This window comes from Theobroma cacao, chromosome 4 (assembly GCF_053813885.1).
Source record: "Theobroma cacao isolate CCN51 chromosome 4, ASM5381388v1, whole genome shotgun sequence".
Classification (NCBI taxonomy): domain Eukaryota; kingdom Viridiplantae; phylum Streptophyta; class Magnoliopsida; order Malvales; family Malvaceae; genus Theobroma; species Theobroma cacao.
The window spans coordinates 40644098-40665856 of NC_142642.1; the positions used below are offsets into that span (position 1 = coordinate 40644098).

General features: G+C 33.9%; 1 protein-coding gene across 5 annotated transcripts; it reads left to right on the top strand.

Annotated features, from left to right (window-relative positions):
- Positions 1 to 11599: 11599 nt before the first annotated feature.
- Positions 11600 to 21540, top strand: UPL6 (ubiquitin protein ligase 6). Of its 5 annotated transcripts, none has more exons than XM_088805585.1 (26): positions 11600 to 12078; positions 12827 to 12930; positions 13130 to 13257; positions 13379 to 13493; positions 13831 to 14011; positions 14176 to 14358; positions 14588 to 14770; positions 15163 to 15244; positions 15442 to 15560; positions 15676 to 15980; positions 16133 to 16229; positions 16490 to 16633; positions 16835 to 16918; positions 17005 to 17091; positions 17320 to 17460; positions 17584 to 17709; positions 18358 to 18456; positions 18596 to 18663; positions 18761 to 18827; positions 18975 to 19145; positions 19230 to 19319; positions 19785 to 19865; positions 20078 to 20151; positions 20272 to 20343; positions 20508 to 20597; positions 20945 to 21540. In XM_088805585.1, exons 1-26 carry the CDS (start codon positions 11920 to 11922, stop codon positions 21009 to 21011), a joined length of 3117 nt encoding a protein of 1038 aa, XP_088661711.1. In that variant the 5' UTR covers positions 11600 to 11919; the 3' UTR covers positions 21012 to 21540. The 5 variants fall into 5 exon arrangements, with proteins under 5 accessions (XP_088661711.1, XP_088661712.1, XP_088661713.1 ...); XM_088805586.1 differs by having other exon boundaries at positions 13382 to 13493; XM_088805587.1 differs by having other exon boundaries at positions 13130 to 13254; positions 13382 to 13493.
- Positions 21541 to 21759: the final 219 nt, after the last annotated feature.

Here is a 21759-nt window from a genome sequence, read left to right on the forward strand (position 1 = left end):
AGTTTATCGGAACATTTAAGTCATCGGTTAATGCATGATCTTTTGTTTAAGGAGTAGGGTTTGAATTCCCCATTTTCTCAATTATAATAATAAAAAAAATTAACGTTGATGAATCTCAAATATTTTATGTTTAGTGGTAACGGAGTGAAAAACGTCTGTTAAATTTTACAGAGATTTGCTTTTACATGTCTGATTATTTCAATATTTTGGAATATCAATTGATTGAGAAATTAAAATTGAGCTAATTTAATCAAAAAATAAAAGATTGAAAAAACCCATGAAATTATTATTATTATTATTATTTGCAATTTTGACATTGTGAGAGTGTTGGACTTGTCTCGAATTGGAAAAGTCTAACAGTACCATGGCATAACTTGCAAGACTAAAAAGGAAAAAAAATGGCAAGCATGCAGTCTTTATATCTTATAAGAGTAGCGTTAGGGCGGCTTTAGCAATCTTTTTATTACTACATAGAAGGAAGATATAGGGGGGGGAGAGGACTCATCTTTCCCCAGTTTCCACTTCATTAATTACCCAGAGTTATGGCTAGCTTTCCCTAAATTCAAAGGCAACGATCGTATCAGTTTGGACTTGAATGATACTTTTGCATGAGAGATGCCCTCTTCAAACTGGCAGATTTTCTTCTACTTCCCCTTTTTTCTTTTTTCGCCAGAGATCAGTTCCTGCTTCCTAAAGTGATAATTCTTAGTGTAGTGAGAGTATAATAGAAGAAGAATGCACCGTACCTGATGAAAAAGATATAAATCAGGTTACACAAAAGGGAAGTATTTCTGAGGTGGAGTGAAGCTGGTCACCACCGTCATTTTTTAGTTTTTAATTTTTTTATTATTATATGTATAAAATTTAAAATTTATAAGTTTATAATCTGTATGATTGAATTTTATTTACTTTTTTATGCAAAATCTTGAATCCACCTATGAGTATCTCTCTTGAAACATTAAAAGCAAAACATCACTTTTAAACCATTTATCAATAGGTTAAAATTCGTATAGTGTCAGTAATTTCATAAAAGCAGGGAAATAAAGGTGAGAATGGCAATCAAAAGAGAGTAGATTGAACAATTGGAATAACATTCAGCCAAGAAATGAGAAATGTTTTTTCTTTTTTTGGGGAGGGGAATTTAAATTCTATGGAGATGGTTTAAATTACCTCAATATATTAATTTGCAGTGAGGAGGTGGACCACCGGGAGGGAAGACATAGATGCCACTAAAAGAAAATACCACACGTTTTCTTTTTCTTTTATATTTCATTATATATATATATATATATATATATATAACAATTATTTATTTTTTCTTTTGTGGTCTGACCTGCTTGGGTTGTTTGAACTGCGGTATGGGTATTTAAGGGTCCTAATTAGGGAGGGACTACTCACCAATGTTATTATTACCCATTTAATTAATATTAATTAAGTAATTATTTTATGGGAAAGAAATTAATGAATCATTATTTTCGAGCAGCTAAGCATAACACTTCATCTTCGATCCATAACATTTTTTTCTTACAATATTAAATACGTTAATATATAAAATGAAAATCATATACAAAATTTAATTCAATGTATCACTTAAATTATAAATAAATTGATCGATGAATTTTTCAAAGATGGTGTTCGATGTTTACAAAATTTGTGATTACTTATCAATTAATCTATTGGTGGTTAAATGAATGAATTGATTTTTTTCTCAGAAAAAAAAATAAAATAATTTATTGAATACCCGAGTGATAGGTAATTGCCGTGATATTAATTTGATATGTTTGCATCTGTATTTGTTTCAAATACTCTTTAAATGGGGTTGGCGATGGGAGTCAAAAGGCGATTGGCGGCTTTTCTCCTCTGTAACAGTAACTGATGGACCGACCCAAGGGACACTGGGAAAATTATTGACGCTGCTAATTTTATACTATGATCAGTAGCTTTGTATCTTATCACTGTTTACTAGTCTTTGTTCATGTTGTATGCACTGTTCACCTAGTAGCAAATTTAGTAAAACCTTATTGATAATAATATAATAATAAGGCCAAAAATACATAGACTGTTTCCATGACAACAACTAAACAAATATAACAAAAATGAAAGCATAGCAGCCGGATTTGGCCCATTGATTATATATATATTGACAAAATATTTTAAAAAAATTTATAAATTATTCAAAAAAATTCAAATAAGTTATTATAATTAATGGTTGATTAATTGTTATTAATTAAAATATCAATTATCATTTCGTACCCATGTGATGTTGACGTAACACTGATGTTTAGGGTAAAAAATATTATATAGCTATATCATAATGTCATATCAACATGTTACGTTATAATTATGACATATTAACATATTATGTTAACGTCAGTATAAAATGACAATTAACAATCTAACATATTGATTGAGTCCGTTATTAATTATAAATGTTATTTATTTAACTCAACATAAAAGTATAAAACTTAACTTAATATAATAAAAAATAAAAATTTATTTTAACTTTCTTGAATAATTTAAAGAATTTTTTACATATTATGTCAAATATATATTAGGTTTAACGATATGGAAAAAATTTTCCCATTAAACTTTCTTTCCTTGTCCTTTCCCCATGTTAATGGAAATTGATTACATCTTGGGAAGTTGGGCAATAAGTATGATTTACAAAGCCAAACCAAAATGAGTGAATGATCTTCAATGTTTTCAAATACCAACCTTGTTTGTTAAACATATATATAGGTGGATGACCACTTTTATTACATCCATACAAATTTTGGGTTGCAACCCCACATGTGGGTATATAGTTTAATAAACCAATAACACAAGAGGGTTAAGAATTTCCCTTTCCCTATCTCTCTCTTTCTATCTAGTTAAGCAAAATTCCTAAAAGATAATTGTTGGGAGAAATAGACAAAAACCTTTTGATATTGAGTGAGAGTGAGTGTCACGCTTTGTTGATTAATTTTCCATGTGTATGCCGACAGAGTACATATATAGTTTTTTTTTATTTAATTTTTCCTTTATTAATATTGGGCCACCTAAATGATTAATTATACTCTGTAAAAAGGACTACTATGTGTTTTTGGACACCATATGTCCACGCTCCAAGTCAACCACGCATCATGGGAAAGCTATAATTTATTAATTGTGGGCAACTTATTATTTGGGGCAAAGAAAAATATAATAAATTGTATTTATATGGTTTTTTTCAAAAAACCAAATTCTAACCATTAGAATATTTCAAAAACTCCAATACATGTGTGCATATATTATTGAATCTTTTTACTTAATTGTTACCATTTAATTAGTTTTATGTTAGATACTTTTGTTTATCTTTGATCATATCAAAGTCAAATTTCATATCTTTAACGGGTTTTTGTCATGTTGTCGTTTTATTTTTTGCTTAATTAATTTCGTATACCGTATCTATATCACTTCACCTAAACAAAACATTAAAAATATTATACTTGTTTCTATATAAATCTTTTTTTTTTTTGTTAATGTTACATATCATCAAATATTACCAATTCATTTTAAGTTTTAGATTAGATGCATGCACATACCTTTATGAATATTAAATATATGCAATTATCTATGTAATGATCATCACGTGTTAATGAACAGAAGAATAAAAAATAACAAAGAAATAAGAGAGAAAAGAGATGTTGCTTATGGCAATGCTTTAGATCCCATCCCTTGCTATTACTCAAAGAGTATCCAATACCATGTTTGTCTCTTATTGTAGGGGACACAATCCTTTTCTTCCCTTCCAAAAAAATCTTTTATTTTGTTTTGTTTTGGTCGGAGGAATAGTGCTTTAAGGAATGTTATTGGACGGTGCTTATTCTCACTAAGCATCAAATGCCAACCATAATTAGTTTGTTTGCATCTACTTCTCAAAGAAAGAAGCAAAGAAGGGGGAACCACCCAAGGAAAAAAAAAAAAAAAAAAAAACCTCAATGCTTAGAGGACCCACCTAATAATTACAAGCTTCAAATCCATTTTAGATGTAAATGACAACTTTAATTTAGGGTACTAAATTATATTAATTAATCTTTAATTAGTGATACTAAGGTGGCCCTATTAGTATAAACTACAGCCAATAGTTTCCACAAAATTAATTAATTATTGTGATTAGTTATTTTTTTAATATGATTAAGAGAGGAAGATGCTGTTTACTTTACTTGATTTAAGTTTATTAAAATGTACGAATAGTATCAAAGATTAGGGTACGTCTTGCTTCGCATCAAAAATTAATTTGAAGTTGATTTATATTCTCGTGTAAAATTAATTTTTTAAATATCAAATTAAAAGCTAACCTTTATGCAATTATGCACTATCTATCTGTCCAATGTTTTATTTTATGGTAATTTATAAGAATTTCATATGATAACCAACCTTGCCCGTATGAGTAGAATAATGTGATGGTGCCTACAACTTGTAAAAAAGTCTCTCATAGTCATTGCTCCGCAACTCCTTATACACTTCATACCCTAGTTCTTTACCAATCCTTAAGGCTTTTAAACAAATAGATGATGATTAAATTTTAGTGATGCATAGCAAGGCATCAGTGTTGGCTTTCCCATTTTATAATCAAATTAAGAATTAATGCTATCAATGGTCATTTTAAACATGGAATATTATATTTTTTATTGGGATCCTTTTGAAAAAATTAATAGATATATATTGAGAAAAGCTTGGGCTCATAACCCTTTTTTTTCCAAGTTGTAATCAGTGATAAATAAAGAAGAAATGATGATAGGAAAGGAAAAGGGATAACTCTAAAAAGAAATGGATTAGGGAATGTACTGAGTGTGAAAAGGGCTTTTGTTGTTCTTGAAAAAGTGGAAGTCTAGAGAGATTCCAAGAGGCATCAAAGGATATTTTTTTTTCATTTTTTTAATTTGTTATTATTCTTAATACTTTAATTGCTTACCCCCCAGAAGGGGACTGGAAGGAGAAAAGCACAACACAAAAAACAATTAGAAGAAAATTCAATCTCTAGGACACGTGCCCCACCCCACCTAATCGTTTCTTATGGGATTTAAACACTACTACCTGTCACTGCTAATCCTCCATAATCCCACCATCTCTATTATCAGTCCATTTCAAAATAAAGGCACCAACTCCATATTTCCCCTTTTCTCATCTACACAGCTCTAATCAGTGCACAATTGATTCATGATGCCCAAAAAAGTAAAACGAATTATTAGTGTTTTGGAATTTCTTTTGTTCCTTTTTGATTCAATTCTTTAATTCTTAAACCAAAGTTAAGAAAAAATAAATATTTACGGTGTTATCTTCAAGAACTTTCATAGTATTATTTGAAAATTTTTATTACGAATAATTTTTACTTTAATGATTCTGTCCGATAAAGAATTTATTTTTTGAGAATATAATTTTTTAGAATCTCTATAAGATTGGATCCGAATAAAAGAGTTCCTATGTGATAATAAGCTGATTTGGAAACTACCTTTTTTATTTTCTATTATGCAAATTAAGTGATTTAGTTGCAAAAAAAAAAAAAAAATGGTTGGATACATTTGTTGCCTAAAAGCCTAGTATGTGGTTAGGGGTGGCAACAATTTCTTCTCATATGAAACTGAGAACCCATTTCTATGACTAAATACTTTTGACCAAAGTAAATTATGTGATGATGCTTACAGGAAAATAAATAAATTTATATATAAAGTAATAAGCAAATGAAATGTTGACATGGAAAGATACTAAGTCATAACTGGTAGCCTACTGAAAATCATCATTTTTTGGTTCTGCAATTGTTGCTGTCAAGTTCTTGCATGCAGCCTTTTTTTTCATTTTCTTCTTCACTTTGAGCAGCTAGACTTTTAAGTGGGTCATAAGCTTGGCCAGTTTTTCAACCCAAACCTCAGTGTTTTGATGGCAGAAACTCTGCAGAATTTGAACTCCATAATTCCTTCTCTTTTGCTTTTTATTGGTGACAGATCAGATGACTATGCACAGGCAAAAAGCGCCTTAATTTATCCCTAGCTCTGAGATGAATATGTAGGGTATAGTACCTTACAACTATATAGATAAAATTTGTCACTTAGCAATGCTGACAAAATTTACATTTCCAAGTGCATAGACCCCATTTTTTCATGGAGTGATAGACCTACAATTTGGAATCAAGAACCTAAAGCAACAATCAGGTTAGTGAATGGTTGAAAGTTTGACAAAAACAAAGACACTTGCTGCAACAACAACAAATGGAGAAAAGTCAAAAATTGTTTCCAAAAATCAATATCCAAAACCATGTTGCAAGATAAACTAATTAATCAAATCTCATTGAAAGCCGGTAACTGCGAGAGAAAAGGAATACTTAAGACGAAGGAATAAATAAACTGAGTTCTTTGAGAGTGACAACCATCCATTGTTTCCTGGTCTTTTGTCAAAAAGCTAGCCGGGTTTTCTGGGAGTATGGGGTTTGACGATTCTCATGGACGGTGTGTTCATGTCCATGGACAGGAATCAAGATCCCTCTCTCTCTCTCTCTTTCCCCCATTGTTAATTACCATTAACCATAATATCAAACATTTATACATAGTTTAATTAGTATTAGTATGAGTTTTTTACTCTAATTTCTTCTTCTCAATCTGAAGCGTCTTTGACCCAAACTTATATGTTTGTATACCTTCTTTTTTCCTTGTTCTCTCTCGATTTGTTTGACTCTTTTGAGGCATGCGTATATATATATATATATATAAATTTTTTTCCTATAAGAGGTATATGTTAGGTATAAAAGTTTTATCCATTGTTTGACGCCTGTATTTCTTTTTCTCAAAGAAGAATAGTAAACTTAGACAGTTGCTTAAACAGGTGGAAAAGGGGGCGTCCGAGTTGAAATTATATCAATCCATTGTATCTTTCATGATAGTTGTACCATCACCAAATCATTAGTAGGAAAATTTAGGAAGAATTTCGACTAAAATTTTTCGTTAGATATAATACCATAAAAATTATCAGAAAATGGACTCTTAACTGTATCTGATATATTAGTATATGTCAGTCGTTGAAGTGAAAGAGAAACCCCATCTTTCATTTCAAGCTCAATGCCTCATCCTAGGCTAGCTAGCAGCCAAGGAGATAATGTTGACTCTGGCTTGAAAGCTCTTAAAGTTTTTGCCATTAAAGAAACAGTTCTTTCATCTACGTTTCATCATAGTAAGTTGGAACTTTTCCTCTGTTGAGTCAGGTTTACTACTCACTGGTTTGATTGGCTGATTCCCATGGGAAAACATTGAGCTATAGTAGGATTAAATATATTGATTAGAGGTAAAGTAAATTTGGGTTTTTAATTTAGAAAGAATCGATTATGAATTTTTAATTTATAAAAAAACACACATATCTCGTGAAAAAACGAAAAAACAGATAAAGAAAAGTATCCAAATGAGTCATTAAACTAATCTTAGTACTTGTACAAAGTGGCATGCTTCATTTAGCTAAGAATGGAATTAAAAAAGCCGCCATAGCAGCAAAGAAAAAGACGAGCACCCAAATGTCTCATCTCTTTGATGCACGCCTGCATTACAAAGCTTTGTGTTTTTTATAAGATTAAACAATTTTGTCTTTGTTCCCCAACAGTGTTTCCCATTTAATATTAAAGTATACGTAACTATGTTGGTTTCTAACTCTAAAAAAAATTAAAATGATGACGAGTTCATGTAAAGATCATAATCAGAGCATGTAAAGCAGCTATTGTTGCTGCACAACTAGGCAAAGGTCCATGATTACAACTTTGGGTTTGCTTTGTTTTAATGTAATATTCTCGTATCTGGTACAATGGAGGAGTTTGCACACAACTCTGGGCTATGATTTTCCTTTGTCAAGGTTCACACCGTGGAAGAGACTAGTTGGCAGAGAGAGCGAGATCGGATTACGGTGGAGAAGACCTTTCAAAACGTGGAAACACCACGTGTTATGTCGACCGTGGCGATGTTCTTGGACACATGGTGGATCAGCCACGGGTCTAAAACAGTGGGGACCAAATCCCCACTTTAGGGTAGGTGACCTTTCAAGAGGGAGATGGGGTGATCATCATCCATGTGTATGTATCCCTTTTCGCTTCAAAAATATCCGATGCTCACATTGGATAAAAGGGGTCCCCAATCTTTCTGGCTAGCGAGAGAGTTCATTTTACAGGTAACCATCCCCATAAGTAGGCAAAGTGCAATATTAACATGGGTGTCAGGTGATTGGTGGAAATAAGCATATTGGATGCCTCTGTTAGCTAGCCAAATAGGAACAAAAGATCCTCTTCCTTCTAATTTTACGTTAGGGGTGTCTGATTCAGCGTCCAAGTAACATACCATTGGTTATCAAATGAGAGCAGAAAATTGTTATTCAACCAAATAGTATATCATTAATCCGAACTAATTAGAGTCTGTCACCTTTTGTTGAAAATGTAACCATTTTTACCAATTATATTCAAGGTCAGAGGAAGAGGAGGATCAAAGCAGCGAGATAAAGGGAATCTTTTAGTTAACCGTCCATATATAGATACGTCTTCATGTAAAAAATTGACCACAATCACCATCAAATTATATCATTTCCATCGACTCATTTAATTAATTAGGACATATGTTCAAGGATAATTACTTGTATGTAAAAATGTTCCTGAATAAGTATGATAAATGTTGATTCAAATACCATGGGAAGCATGGAATTTATAGCTTGATGGATATGATAAAGATGACGATAAGATTAGATGTGAAAATGACGATAATAAGGAGGATCGATGATGGTGATGAAGTTGACGTACGGTAATGGAGATGTAACTACAGTACCTGCATAAAGAAATAAAAGGCTTCAGATTGTGATGTTTAGGGCATGGGCTAAGGTGAGAGATATGACTAGGAAAAGGAAGAAAACTCATGTACCTTGGTCCAGATTCAATGGCACCTCTTTGGTCATGTCCAAGCTGGAAAAGGACATGCATATCGTTTTCTTTTTAAATGCTTTTGTCCCCCCTAATTTCTTTTTTCCACAGTTGGCTTCATTTAATAACTAGGATTTACTTTCCTAGTTATATATTGGTCAAACAATTCCTAGTTAATCACCCTTTTTTTCCTCCCCTGGTTTGATGAAGTGAACTTAAAATTTTCATTTGGGTCATGCCATTTGTCAGAATTAATAGATGGCGTTTACGTTTGTATAAATCTTTGATTGAACAAAAACCCACTAAGTTCATTTTCCAATAGGGGTTGGAATAATTGTACGGTCTTGGGAAGTAAATTTCCATAATCTTTTTGACAATGCAGACTAAAACTGTCCCCATTTTTCAGAAAATACGTTATAAACAAAGATAATTAACTTCACTTTTGCAGACTAAGTAATTCACCTTTTTTTTTTATTAAAAGGTAATTAGTGGTTTCATTACTCGTAACAGCGTATAAAAAACTTTCCTTTTGTTGTACTAGAGCAGACAACACATACAGGACACGAAGCTGCTTGTCATTATTTGTCCTGCATGGGAAATGAAATTAACTTCGCTTCATATTAAAATTACTCGAAACTTTAAAGGACGGAGAATGTTTATATCGTGAATGCTATCGCAAAGCTGATTAATTGTTATTTTATGACACAGTTGGGCCCTTTCCCTTGACATTTCCCCAACCGAGGAAGAAAAGAATAATGCAAATTGTTGCTATGGTTAGCCTACGACGGTGATTGACCACTCAAACTGGCTCGTGCGCGGATCATGCCTATAGCAATACATCGACAATTATAGAAAGGAAACATTGCTGCCTCGAGCAGGCCGGTTTCATACTTTGAACCAAGCCAGCCATCCCTCTAAAGTGGAAAGCAAAGATGGAAACATAAGCTTTGTTCATTCCATCCTTGGCATTTCGAGACATTCGGTTGGTTAAAAGCCCAACATTACTATTTGATTAATTCCAATCAAAGTTGCATTCAATTATTTTATTCATGGAAAGCCCTAGTGAAACTACTTATCCACCATAAAATTAACACCATCAAATGTGAATGCTACATGCCCATTGTGTTGCTTTTGTATATTTTAGTGATTGTTGGGGGCGACTTTTATAATCCCAAAACACTAGGCAGACCAAAGTTTATATTAAGCAATATACTTAAGCCATCATCATGTGCTTTTCTTCTCTTCTTTTTCTTTAGCGACATGAAAAGTTTCAACACACCTATTTTAAAGCCTATGAAAGCCCTCTTTTTTTTTTTCGACACAACAAAACATGAAAAACATTCGTGCGTCTTATCAGTGTCTGCGTGATTTCTTTTTTATTTCTTGTCAACAAAGGAAGCGAAATTAAATATTACTTTCATAACAATGATTTAGTTCGACTTGAATGATTAAAGGTGTGCGATAAATTAGGGTTAAAGTTGGTGTCTAAAATTCTCGAAAGAAGAAGAAAAAAAAAAAACAAAACATGGGCTAGCAATTAGAATTCCATGTACTGTAGTTTGAAAATGGGAAATGATTCCACGATTTTCTAAATGACATTAATTGTTCCCCAAGTGGAACTAATTAATAATATATATTGTCTAAACTCTAAAGTGGTTCTTATCAAGAACGCTTGAAATCGGATGGATATTAACTTCAATTAATCTTCGGTTCAACTTAATCGAAACAACAATTGAATGAAGTGGTCAAGTCAAAAACAAAGTTTTACTCAAGAAGATAAAAATCAAAGGGAATTAAAGGAACAAAGTCAAAGAAAAGAGTGGTCAACCAGAAAATTTTACCCATAAAAATCTAAGCTGACTTTTGCAAGTGGACGAGGCAAAAGAGTCAGCTCCGTAAGCATTAATGTTGCATTTAGATAATGTGATGGGCAAAGATAATCTAATATCGGCTCACTGAATTGGAACGAGACACTAAAAATTAGTTAAAACTTTGCAAATCCTAATTTGCAGCCAAACCTAATTGCTTTTGACATTGAGAAACATTGGCTATAGAAGTTTCCATTGCAACTATGTGGTCAAAACCTTGGTCGTTGGTTCATTACTTTATTTTTATTTTTTGTTTTTGGGCTTGTTTATTGAAAATTGAAAAGCCTAGTTGGAAGCCCAGATGGATCAGGCTGACCCGATGGTTCGGTATGCTAGTTGGGCTTAATGGGTTTTATTCAGATGAATTAGGCCACTCCCTCAATTCCCAAGTTTCTTTCAGACAGTTTGCATGGGCCTACTTGCATGAATTACGATACGTTCAAATACTTTAATATAAAAATGGATTTTTTTTCACATTATAGTTTATGTTTTTTTAATTAATTCGTTATAAATAAATTATATTCCCATATGGTTAATTTTGTTTTATAAAATTATCAAAATATTTTAAATATGATTGAGGTAGTATTAAAATTATATACATTTCTAAACTGAAGTTTTTTGAATTAAAAAAATTTATTTAGTAATATTCACTTATAAGTCAACAAAAAATGTGTTTCAATTTATTTATTAATTTAATTAACGAGGAAAAAAAAGCTTTGTGTATACTATTTTTCTCCTTTTCCTTTGGGGCAGATATTCAAGAGCCAAATGGAGCGTTTTGGGATTTCCTTATAAGCCGTGGATTTACTTTATTCACGACACATCGTGTTTTTTTTTTTTTTAACTTTCCCACTTCACAGTACAAGGAATTATAGCGCGAGAAAATTCTCCCAACTCCTCTAGCTTCCTCTTTAGTCCTTGCTTTATTCATTTCTCCAATTTTCTCTCCATCCAAACACCAGGCGTGTCTCTCTAAATTTCTCTTGCTTTACTTCATCGATCGTCTTATTTCACTCGAGCAAAAGGTTTTTTCCTAGGTCAACTCGATCACGGCATAGAACATTTTGATCGAATCGAAGGAAACCTTCAATTTGCGCGCTGGAATATTGATTTGTTGCGGGGCTTAGGGTTTGTTGGAGGCGGTGAGATTCGAGAATGTTCTTCTCGGGTGATCCGACGACTCGGAAACGTGTTGATTTGGGAGGTCGGAGTTCGAAGGAGAGAGATAGGCAGAAACTTCTAGAACAAACGCGGTTGGAGCGGAACCGCCGCCTCTGGTTGCGGCAACAGAACTCCGCAGCTCTCAAGATTCAGGTTGGCTTTTGTTCTACTCAATTTGAATTATGCCGTTTCTTAGCTTTGATAATAAATTTTTTTTTCTGTTAATTGTTGAAGACACTGGAACTCGAACTTTATTTGCATTGAGCTGAAAATTAATCTCTTGAAATTTTCCATGCGTTTTTAATTTAAATACGAGTATGTTCAATGGACAGCTGTGGAAGAGGGGAGGGAGGGGGGGGGGGGGGGGATAAGCGGTTGAGGTAGCCTTTTGTTCGGGATTCTGCTGAATAACATGCTTCTATGCTGTCATGTTTTCCAAATTTTGTAGGTTTGTTTGGAGTGGGACAGAACTGGTTACGGTGGATATGTTGCACTGTTTTAGTATTATGTATAGGTTCTTCTGTTGTGTTGGATAAGAGATTGGTGTAATTTTGGGTATGAAATATAGGTGGAAATGGCAAATAATAAAGTGAACGGATATGGGTTTATACCGAATGTTTTCCTTGTAACTGCTTTATATTGGGAATGAGATTCAATGCCAAGGCATTTGATGCATTTTGGTATTTAAATGGTAAAGATGTTCTTGATTCTTTCTTAGTTATTATCTACTTTATGATTAGCAACATCAGAGACTCATCACTAAACTGAATTGGCGTTGGTGTAGGTAGTATATGAGAATCTTTTAGCTATTTCTTTCGGTTAGGCTGAATAAAATGGTTGTCTGGATTTGCCTATAAGAACTTGCTGGTATAGTGTTTGCAAAGTGTTGACTAATTACTAGCTACAGAAATACTTCAGAGGGAGAAAGGTAGTGGAAGCTGAACATGCCAAGGTGCGAGAGCAGTTCTACCAAACCTATGGGAAGCACTGCCAAAATGTGGACAGGTAAATTTGTACATCCATATCCAAGTGTCTTAAAGGTGTTTTCATTGAAAATTCTTGGTTCATTTTAATAATAGTTTATTTTAATATCAACAAAGTGAATTGAGATACACTTTTAATAGGACTGTTTTATTGCTTTTCTGAATGACTTCTTCTTTCATGTGATTTTCTGATTTTGTTCAGATTGTCTCTGTTTATGCAGGCATTGTTTTGGTCCAGACTCGGAGTTTCTCCGCCAGCTAATTTTCTTCTTTAATGCTGGGAATACAGATGATTTTTTAGTTCTTGTTGAGACTTGCCGATTACTTCAGCATTTTGTTCGAGATAGTGGTATTTTTATTGGATTGTTGTATTATGGATAAGTTGTGTAATTTTTTTATTGTATTCTGCATATGTTTATGGTAGTGTTTATCTTTCTTTCTTTCTCTAAGTTTTGCATAAAATTATGCAGCAGGGGATGTCGTGGGACTCTTTGCAGGCATGGACTACTCATCCTATCATTCTTTGGCTGCCTACAGAGTGAAGCGACTGTCATTTGCTTGTATTCAGGCTATACATCAGAACAGGTTAGTGAATCAAACCTTCTTGTGTTAGCTAGGTGTTGTCTTATTAATCATTTTTATTTTTGTTTCACATGATGGAGCTTGTGTTCTTTTATCTATGACAGTGGCTTTTAGATGATCTTTAGAACCCAAGGGATCTAAAATAGAAAAACAAAAATGGGTCAAATGAAGGCCTGATCGTGATGATAACTTAATATATGTGTTCTCATGCGCCCATCTCTCTCTCTTTTGCCCCACTTTCTCATTGTTTGTGTCTGGCACTGTAATGTCTAGTAGAATTTATACTCTTATTCTGTTTGTAATTTTGAAAGTAATATTACTTAGTTTTTTTATTGGATAGAAATCAATTGAAAGATCAACTTTTGATGACTCCAGAGGAGTCTAGTGCACCAACAGCCATCTTGCTTGAAGCACTGGTCTTGTTGTTAGATCTTAAACTGCCATGGGCTTGTAAGACAGTAGGTTATCTCATGCAAAGAAACGTATTCTCTCTGTTGAGAGAAGTTGTTCAAAAAGTAAAGGTATGTTTTTTTGTTACCCTGGTTTTAGGTTTTGGTTCTTTAATTGGATATGATCTTTATGTAGCCATTTTGGTATCCCTATATCTGGTATTGTGCATCTTAAAACTTGTGATTTAGTAATTGCCTTGCTGCTTTTCTGATGCTACCTTAATTTTGTGGTGTAGGAAAATGTAAATGCTAGGGGTTCTTTTGGGAAAATATCTGCATTGGAGCGTGTCCTTGCTCTTATGATTTCTCATGTTGGTCAGAGTCCGTGTATTTGCTCAAATATTAATCCACAGTGGAGTTTCTTGTCCCAGATTCTTACAATCCCTTTCTTATGGCAGCTTTTTCCGTACTTAAAAGAGGTAGATTTGTTCTACATCTTACTTGTTTGAAACTTTATAAGTTGTTTCTTCGAGCTTAATTCAATCTTGATAGTGATGGCATGTGGTGCTGAAAAACTTCAAAGCATATTCTTTCTATTCTACTTGGTTGTTTCTGAGAACAAGCTGTACATATTTTCGTTGCAACATAATTTTTGTTTTCATTTTATGTTTGTTGCAGATTATAATTTTATAATGTTTTACTATCTAGGTTTTTGCATCTCGGAGCTTGAGCCAATACTACACTAATCAGATGGCTTTGTGCGTGCAAAATCATGCTAATGTACTTCCCACTGATATACCAAATGAGTTTCCTGGTTATGCTTGTCTTCTTGGTAATTTATTAGAAACTGCAGGTGCTGCTCTATCTCAGCCTGACTGCTCATTTGAAATGGTAAGAAACTGATTTTTCATTTTAATGAGACCATATGCTTTTCTCCTACTAGCTTCTTTTGTATTCATTAGGCATAAATGTGGTCATTCTATATATATTGCTTTTGAATAATATTTTCCTTTTGATGTAATTGAATGCTATGAAAATGTGCATATTTAAATGCGAGTGTATTGTTGAGATATTGGACTCAATTAACTTCTCTGACTTCTGTTAATTCTTTCAAGTTTTGACCTTAATATTTCTGTTAAAGCTGATTTTATGTTTGCATTAAATGCGATTATCTACTTTTATGTTTGCATTAAAGTTGCTTCTTATGCTAATTTTTTTTTCAATATTTAATATAATTAGGTTTTGAAGCTAGTTTTTTACTTTTTTTTTTAAATTTTGAGCAGGCCATAGACCTTGCAGCAGTTACAACATTCTTGTTGGAAGCTCTTCCTCCTATAAAATCCTCAAGCAGAGAAAGTAGAGAAAGTATGCCTTGCCTCTTGATATGCCTCTCTCTGTCTCTCTCTTTTCTCCATTTATATGCCAATTGGTTTTTTTTAGCACTTCAACAAGAAAATTATAAGTTTGGTTATAGTACAGCAACTATGACTTGATATTTGGCTCACTGATTCTTGTTTAAATTGGTTCATTGAAATGTACATGCATAAAATTTTTGGCCTCAGGTTCCATGGTTGGGGATGATGATATGACCATAGGTGACGAAGTGGGAGAAATACTTTTGGATCGTAATTTGGAACTGCAGATAACCAATGCTATAGATTCACGCTTTCTTCTGCAATTGGTAGGCAGTCTTGACACTTTCTGTTAGTTTGAAAATGACTTGGCTATCCTTATGAAATTGGTGTTTTCTTTTCAATAGTAAAGAAAGGTTTCAAATTTTTATTCTTCTGGGGCAGACCAATGTGTTATTTGGAGGGATTTCCACTGTCCATGGTTTACATACTGAAGGACCAGATGATAAGGAGGTGGCAGCTGTTGGTGCTGCTTGTGCGTTTCTGCATGTTACATTCAATACTTTACCTCTAGAGAGAATCATGACTGTACTAGCATATAGAACTGAACTTATTCCGGTGCTTTGGAATTTCATGAAACGATGCCATCAAAATCAAAAGTGGTCATCCTTGCCTGAGCGAGTTTCATATCTCTTGGGAGATGCACCTGGCTGGCTGCTACCTCTGTCTGTTTTCTGTCCTGTGTACAAGTAAGATGCTTGCTTGATTTTTGGAAGAATCATTTTATGCAGTTCCTGTTGTGTGTTTCATTCTTAACTCGTTTATGCAGTTCCTTTTGTAAATGCTAAATGGTATTTTGAGATTGATGACTCACTAGTCTGGTTTCTTTGTGGTTGATCAGGCACATGCTTATGATAGTTGATAATGAGGAGTTTTATGAGCAGGAGAAGCCACTGTCTTTGAAGGATGTCAGATGCCTAATCATCATTCTGAGACAGGTAGCTTCATTTTTGTGACACTGTAGTTCAACAACCTATTATTTAAACTGTGGAGCAGTTTTAATTTTGATTCAGAAAAATAACTTGTTTTCACTGGACTTTCTTTAAATTAAGGAAATGATTTATGGATATTTATGGACCATATGATAGCATCGGTGGCAACCCTGATTGTTATGACTACCATGAAATTGCTAGTGCAGGTGTAACCTGGCTTAATGGTCTGACTAACATTCATGTAATTCTTCTATTTTCCAATATAGGCTTTGTGGCAGCTCCTATGGGTGAACCCTTCAGCTCACCCTGGTTCTGGGAAATCTGTCTCCAACACTTCTGCTCATACGAGGCACCCTGTTGAAGCTATTCAAAATAGGGTTGGTACTGTAGCCTCTGAGCTTCTCTCACAGGTAGGTTCCAGTGTGACTTGTTGAATTTCTGGCTTCTCACTTGTTTACATTTTGTCTTTTGCTTGATATATCAAATTATTGGGCCAGTGCTCAATACATATAAATATAATGATGCATTTGTTGAGAATAATGGCACATAGGAAAACATTATGATCTTTTTAACATTTCTGTTTTTTTTGTTATTTAAAACTGCTCTTATAGTTGCAAGATTGGAACAATCGGCGGCAGTTTACTCCCCCCAGCGACTTTCATGCTGATGGTGTAAATGACTTTTTCATTTCTCAGGTAATAGCTTCTCAATTGCAGCTTTAAGTTTCCAATACCAATTTTTTTTTTTTGCAGCTTGTTCTGATCTCAATTTTTCTTAGCAGGCCGTAATGGAAGGCACAAAAGCACATGACATATTACAGCAAGCACCTTTTTTGATTCCATTTACCAGCAGAGTTAAAATATTCACTGTAAGTGAATAATTAGCAAATTTTGCTTCTGATCTTTAGTTGGAAATTGTTGGATCTTGAAGAATAAGATCAAGCTGTTGATATGACTATCATTATATGAATTCCTTGGCTGGGATGTTGGGGAGTTAGCTGGGAAAATTAGTCTAATATTTGGATTCTTTTTCACTATTACCGACTTTTTGTTATTTGCTTTGCTTTGTATGTCCGTTCTATAACTCCATCCACCAGTCACAACTAGCATCAGTTAGGCAGAGACAAGGGGCTCATGGTGTTTTTACCAGAAACCGATTCAGAATACGAAGGGATCACATTTTGGAAGATGCTTATAATCAGATGAGCGCATTGTCTGAAGAGGATCTTCGAGGATTGGTATGCTTTATTTAAGTATTCTCACATATGAAAACCTTATTATCTTAAATGGCTTTGCCGAATCTGGTCTCTGCCCTCTTGACACTGTTTAGCAATGATATAATCGGTTTCTTTTGTCTACAGATTCGTGTAACATTTGTCAATGAATTTGGAGTGGAGGAGGCTGGTATTGATGGTGGTGGAATTTTCAAAGATTTTATGGAGAATATTACTCGAGCTGCATTCGATGTACAGTATGGGTTATTTAAGGTTGTTAATCTATGCTACTGCTTACTCCTCTTCTTCTTTTCATATACATCAATAAGCTGGCTGGCACATGTATCCATATATATATATATATATTTTAATATATCAATTTTGGTAAAGAAGCCAGTAGTGGCTTCGTTATCTTTCTCCAGTGATTATTGGATTTAAGATGCCATGCTTCATTCTGATCGAACAGGTTCAGAGAGAATATCAATTTTCAAATTCTGCTGAACAAGGGAAGAATAAAAATAAGCAGATTTTCTTGATCGAGATATATTTTTTAAATAATAAAAATATCTTAATGTACTTGGCTTGATTTGTAAACAAATGTGGTTCAATGGAAATTATAAATGATAAAGCTGAATGCAACACTGATTGTAATCTGAACTTGGTATAAAGATGTAGAATAGATCATGGAGTTCAAACGGAGGGTGTCATTACCCTCTGCTACTAGCTGTCTTCTGAGACTAGCATGTTCGTTATTGAAGCTTCATTACCATTTCTTGTTTTTCATTCAAAGTCAACTTTGGTTGTCACTAATCAGGATCGTTCTGTTGTATTTGTTAACTTGTCCCACTTGTTATATATTGTTTTGTTTTTAATAACATGTGTTTTTATTCCTCTGACATACTGCTTGGCATGGCAAGCCAGGAAACAGCTGATCACCTTCTATACCCTAATCCTGGATCAGGAATGATACATGAACAACACCTCCAATTTTACCATTTCTTGGGAACACTTCTTGCAAAGGTATTTCATTCTATTACAGAAGCTTAATCCATTCAGTCCGATGCTGTATTTATATCTAATATTTAATTTGCCTGTATGCCATCTCAGCTTTATCTATAACAGGGCTTATTGATGATGTATAATGTTACCTTTGTTGTAGGCCATGTTTGAAGGGATTCTTGTGGATATACCATTTGCAACATTCTTTTTGAGCAAATTGAAACAAAAGTAAGGTTTTGAATGGTTTCTCTCCTCTGAAAGAGCTTGTTTTATATTGTATTCTAGAGATACTGATTCATGCATATCTTCCTCTTCCATTGATTAGGTACAACTATTTAAATGACTTGCCTTCCTTGGACCCAGAATTATATCGCCACCTTATTTTCCTAAAGGTGATTTTTCTTGATCTTTTTCTTTTTTAATCTCTTGCATTTATACTTAATGGAAAACTAGTGACTTGGTTCGCGTAGTCATCCTTTCACAAGGTCTACATTTTATGGCTCTAGCCTTCTAATTTCCTCCTATGCTATGACTTTCAGCATTATAAAGGGGACATTGCAGGGTTGGAGCTCTACTTTGTAATTGTGAATAATGAATATGGAGAGCAAACAGAAGACGAGTTGCTTCCCGGAGGAAAAAACATACGTGTTACTAATGAGAATGTTATCACATTTATTCACCTTGTGTCTAACCACCGTTTGAATTTTCAGGTAGTGAGATCCTTCATTTCTAATTAGTTTATTGAGCCTTTCTTATACCTTTCATGATACTGACACAAATGATGTCATTTGCAGATACGACAACAAAGTTCGCATTTCCTTAGGGGATTTCAGCAGCTTATACAGAAAGATTGGATTGATATGTTCAATGAACATGAATTGCAGGTATTGTGGTCTACTTCGAATTTTTGCAGGTTATATTCACTTTGCAGGCAATAGTTTCCTAATCTTACTTTGAAGTCATTATCTGCCTATTTGAACATGATAGATGAGTTGGCCGGAATTCCTTTTCACTTAAAAAAGTTAATGAACCTTCAAATTGTTATGCCCTGTGAACTGCAGGTTTTGCTTGAGATTTGCAATTTGTCATGCCTGAATGTCTTTAAAAATATTGTTCACATTTCCTAGCATTAACATGGATTTTGATTCTATCATACTTTGTATGTGAGGCGCTCAATTTGCAACATCATTTCCATGGTGGTCTAAGAACTTGAAACTATTATTGCACTCACCCTGGATCAAACATGAGCTTATTTATTTATTTTTTTAAACAAGAATTTTTTCATCACTTGAGTGCACCTGTTTAATGTCATTTTCCATCTTCACTTAAATCCTTGACATCTATTGCAGCTTCTGATATCTGGTTCACTTGAAAGCTTGGATGTTGATGACTTACGACGCAACACCAATTACGCGGGTGGCTATCACAGTGTAAGTTCTTTGCCCCTCTCCTCATCTTTTTTTGTTGGATCGGAATGAGTTGTTATGCACCAAATGTGCTATATTTTTCTTAGTTTTATTCCAGTTGAAATGACAAGGAGTGCAAATTGTTATAGAATAAACTTGTTGCCCTATCTGTCATTATTATCAAGAGTCAGTTCTTTGTATGTCAGAAGCTTATTTTTCACTTTGTTGTTTGACAGGAGCACTATGTCATTGATGTGTTTTGGGAAGTCCTCAAAAGCTTTTCACTGGAAAATCAAAAGAAGTTTCTGAAGTGAGTTACATCATATGTGATCTGTGTGCTGGTTGTCCTCCTATGTTGGCTGCTTCAATTATTAGCTTTAAGAATAATGTGCATGAGAGAGGATAATAACTAGATAAGGTTCTTTTTTAGGTTTGTGACTGGGTGTTCCCGAGGACCACTGCTGGGATTCAAATATCTTGAACCATTATTCTGCATACAAAGGTAATAATTGACCAAATATACTCTGGAGATATGATAATTTGTTAGTCAGGTGGATGACAGTGACAGAAGTGCAATGGATAATACTTCCTTTTACCTCCTCTGTATTTCTTTTTTTTTTTTTTTGCAATTAGAAATTATAGATTTTTTGGTCGACTCTTTTGCAGGGCTGCTGGTACTGCCTCTGAAGAAGCATTAGACCGATTACCCACATCAGCTACTTGTATGAACCTTCTAAAGCTTCCACCATATAGAAGGTTTGTTTCTCTCTTTTAATAGCTTAGCATAGAGTAAGTAAGACTATGAGACGTGAATTTCTTGGCATCGAAATTGAATTGCTGTTTGTGGTGGTGATAATTCACACTTCTGAGGGCATACTAAGGATTTGGAAGTCGCATACAAATTAACCCGTAAAGAAAAAAAGAACAAGCTGTTCTCTTCTGCACTATTGTAGTTATTCTGCCTGTACGACCTGCCTCTTGCCTTCCTACCACCCAAAATCTGATAAAAAGTTGCTGATTAACACCATCATTGTTTACTTAGATACTCACTTTTCCTTTCGCGGCAATGTGATTAACTTCCACATGGTTTGTTTTTGGTGCAGCAAAGAGCAACTAGAAACCAAATTGCTGTATGCCATAAATGCAGATGCTGGTTTTGATTTAAGTTGATATACCCTGTGAATTGCCAATCCTAGACAAAGCGATGCTCTGCATTGGCATCTATACTAAATTCGAGTCAGTCCTATGAGAATCTCCTATTGCTTGGGTGTCGAGGACCATCGGAGCTGCAAGCAAGGGGAGGCTACAGAGAAGTGATGAATGCTTGGCCTGGGCCAAGCATAAACAGTGTATAGATAAATAACTGTCCACCCTGCTAGTTGAGTTGAAATGTACATACGTGGAGTCCATTCTCTTATGCGAAGGTTAAACAATCATATGCAGAAGCAGGAATTTGCGATATCTCTGGACACTCTTGAAAGCATCACGCCTGCAAGGGCTTCTCGCGGTAGTGGGTCTTGTCAAGGGTGTTCTTTACTTAAGCTGTGGCCACAGTCCAAAATAAACTATTCTTGTACCATCCATTTGTAAATTGGGAAAAAAAAAAGATGGTCTGTTACGTACTGTTGTGAGTAATTTCCAACAGTTGATATATAGTTATACGCTATTTGAAAGAACAATTATTTTCTTGGGGTACTTATTTTGGTTTCCACTGTTGGATCCCCTCTCTGTCTCTCTGTTGCTTTGTACCAAATTTTTACCAACATAGATGGTTGCAAAAGTTTTAGAAGTGTTTAAGAATATTTAAACAAGTTATGTTTTATTGTATTCAATTGTCAAATAAATTTTTATAATTAATAATTAATTTTATTTTATATTTAAGTGATGTTGATATTATTTATTATAAAATGTCAGTATG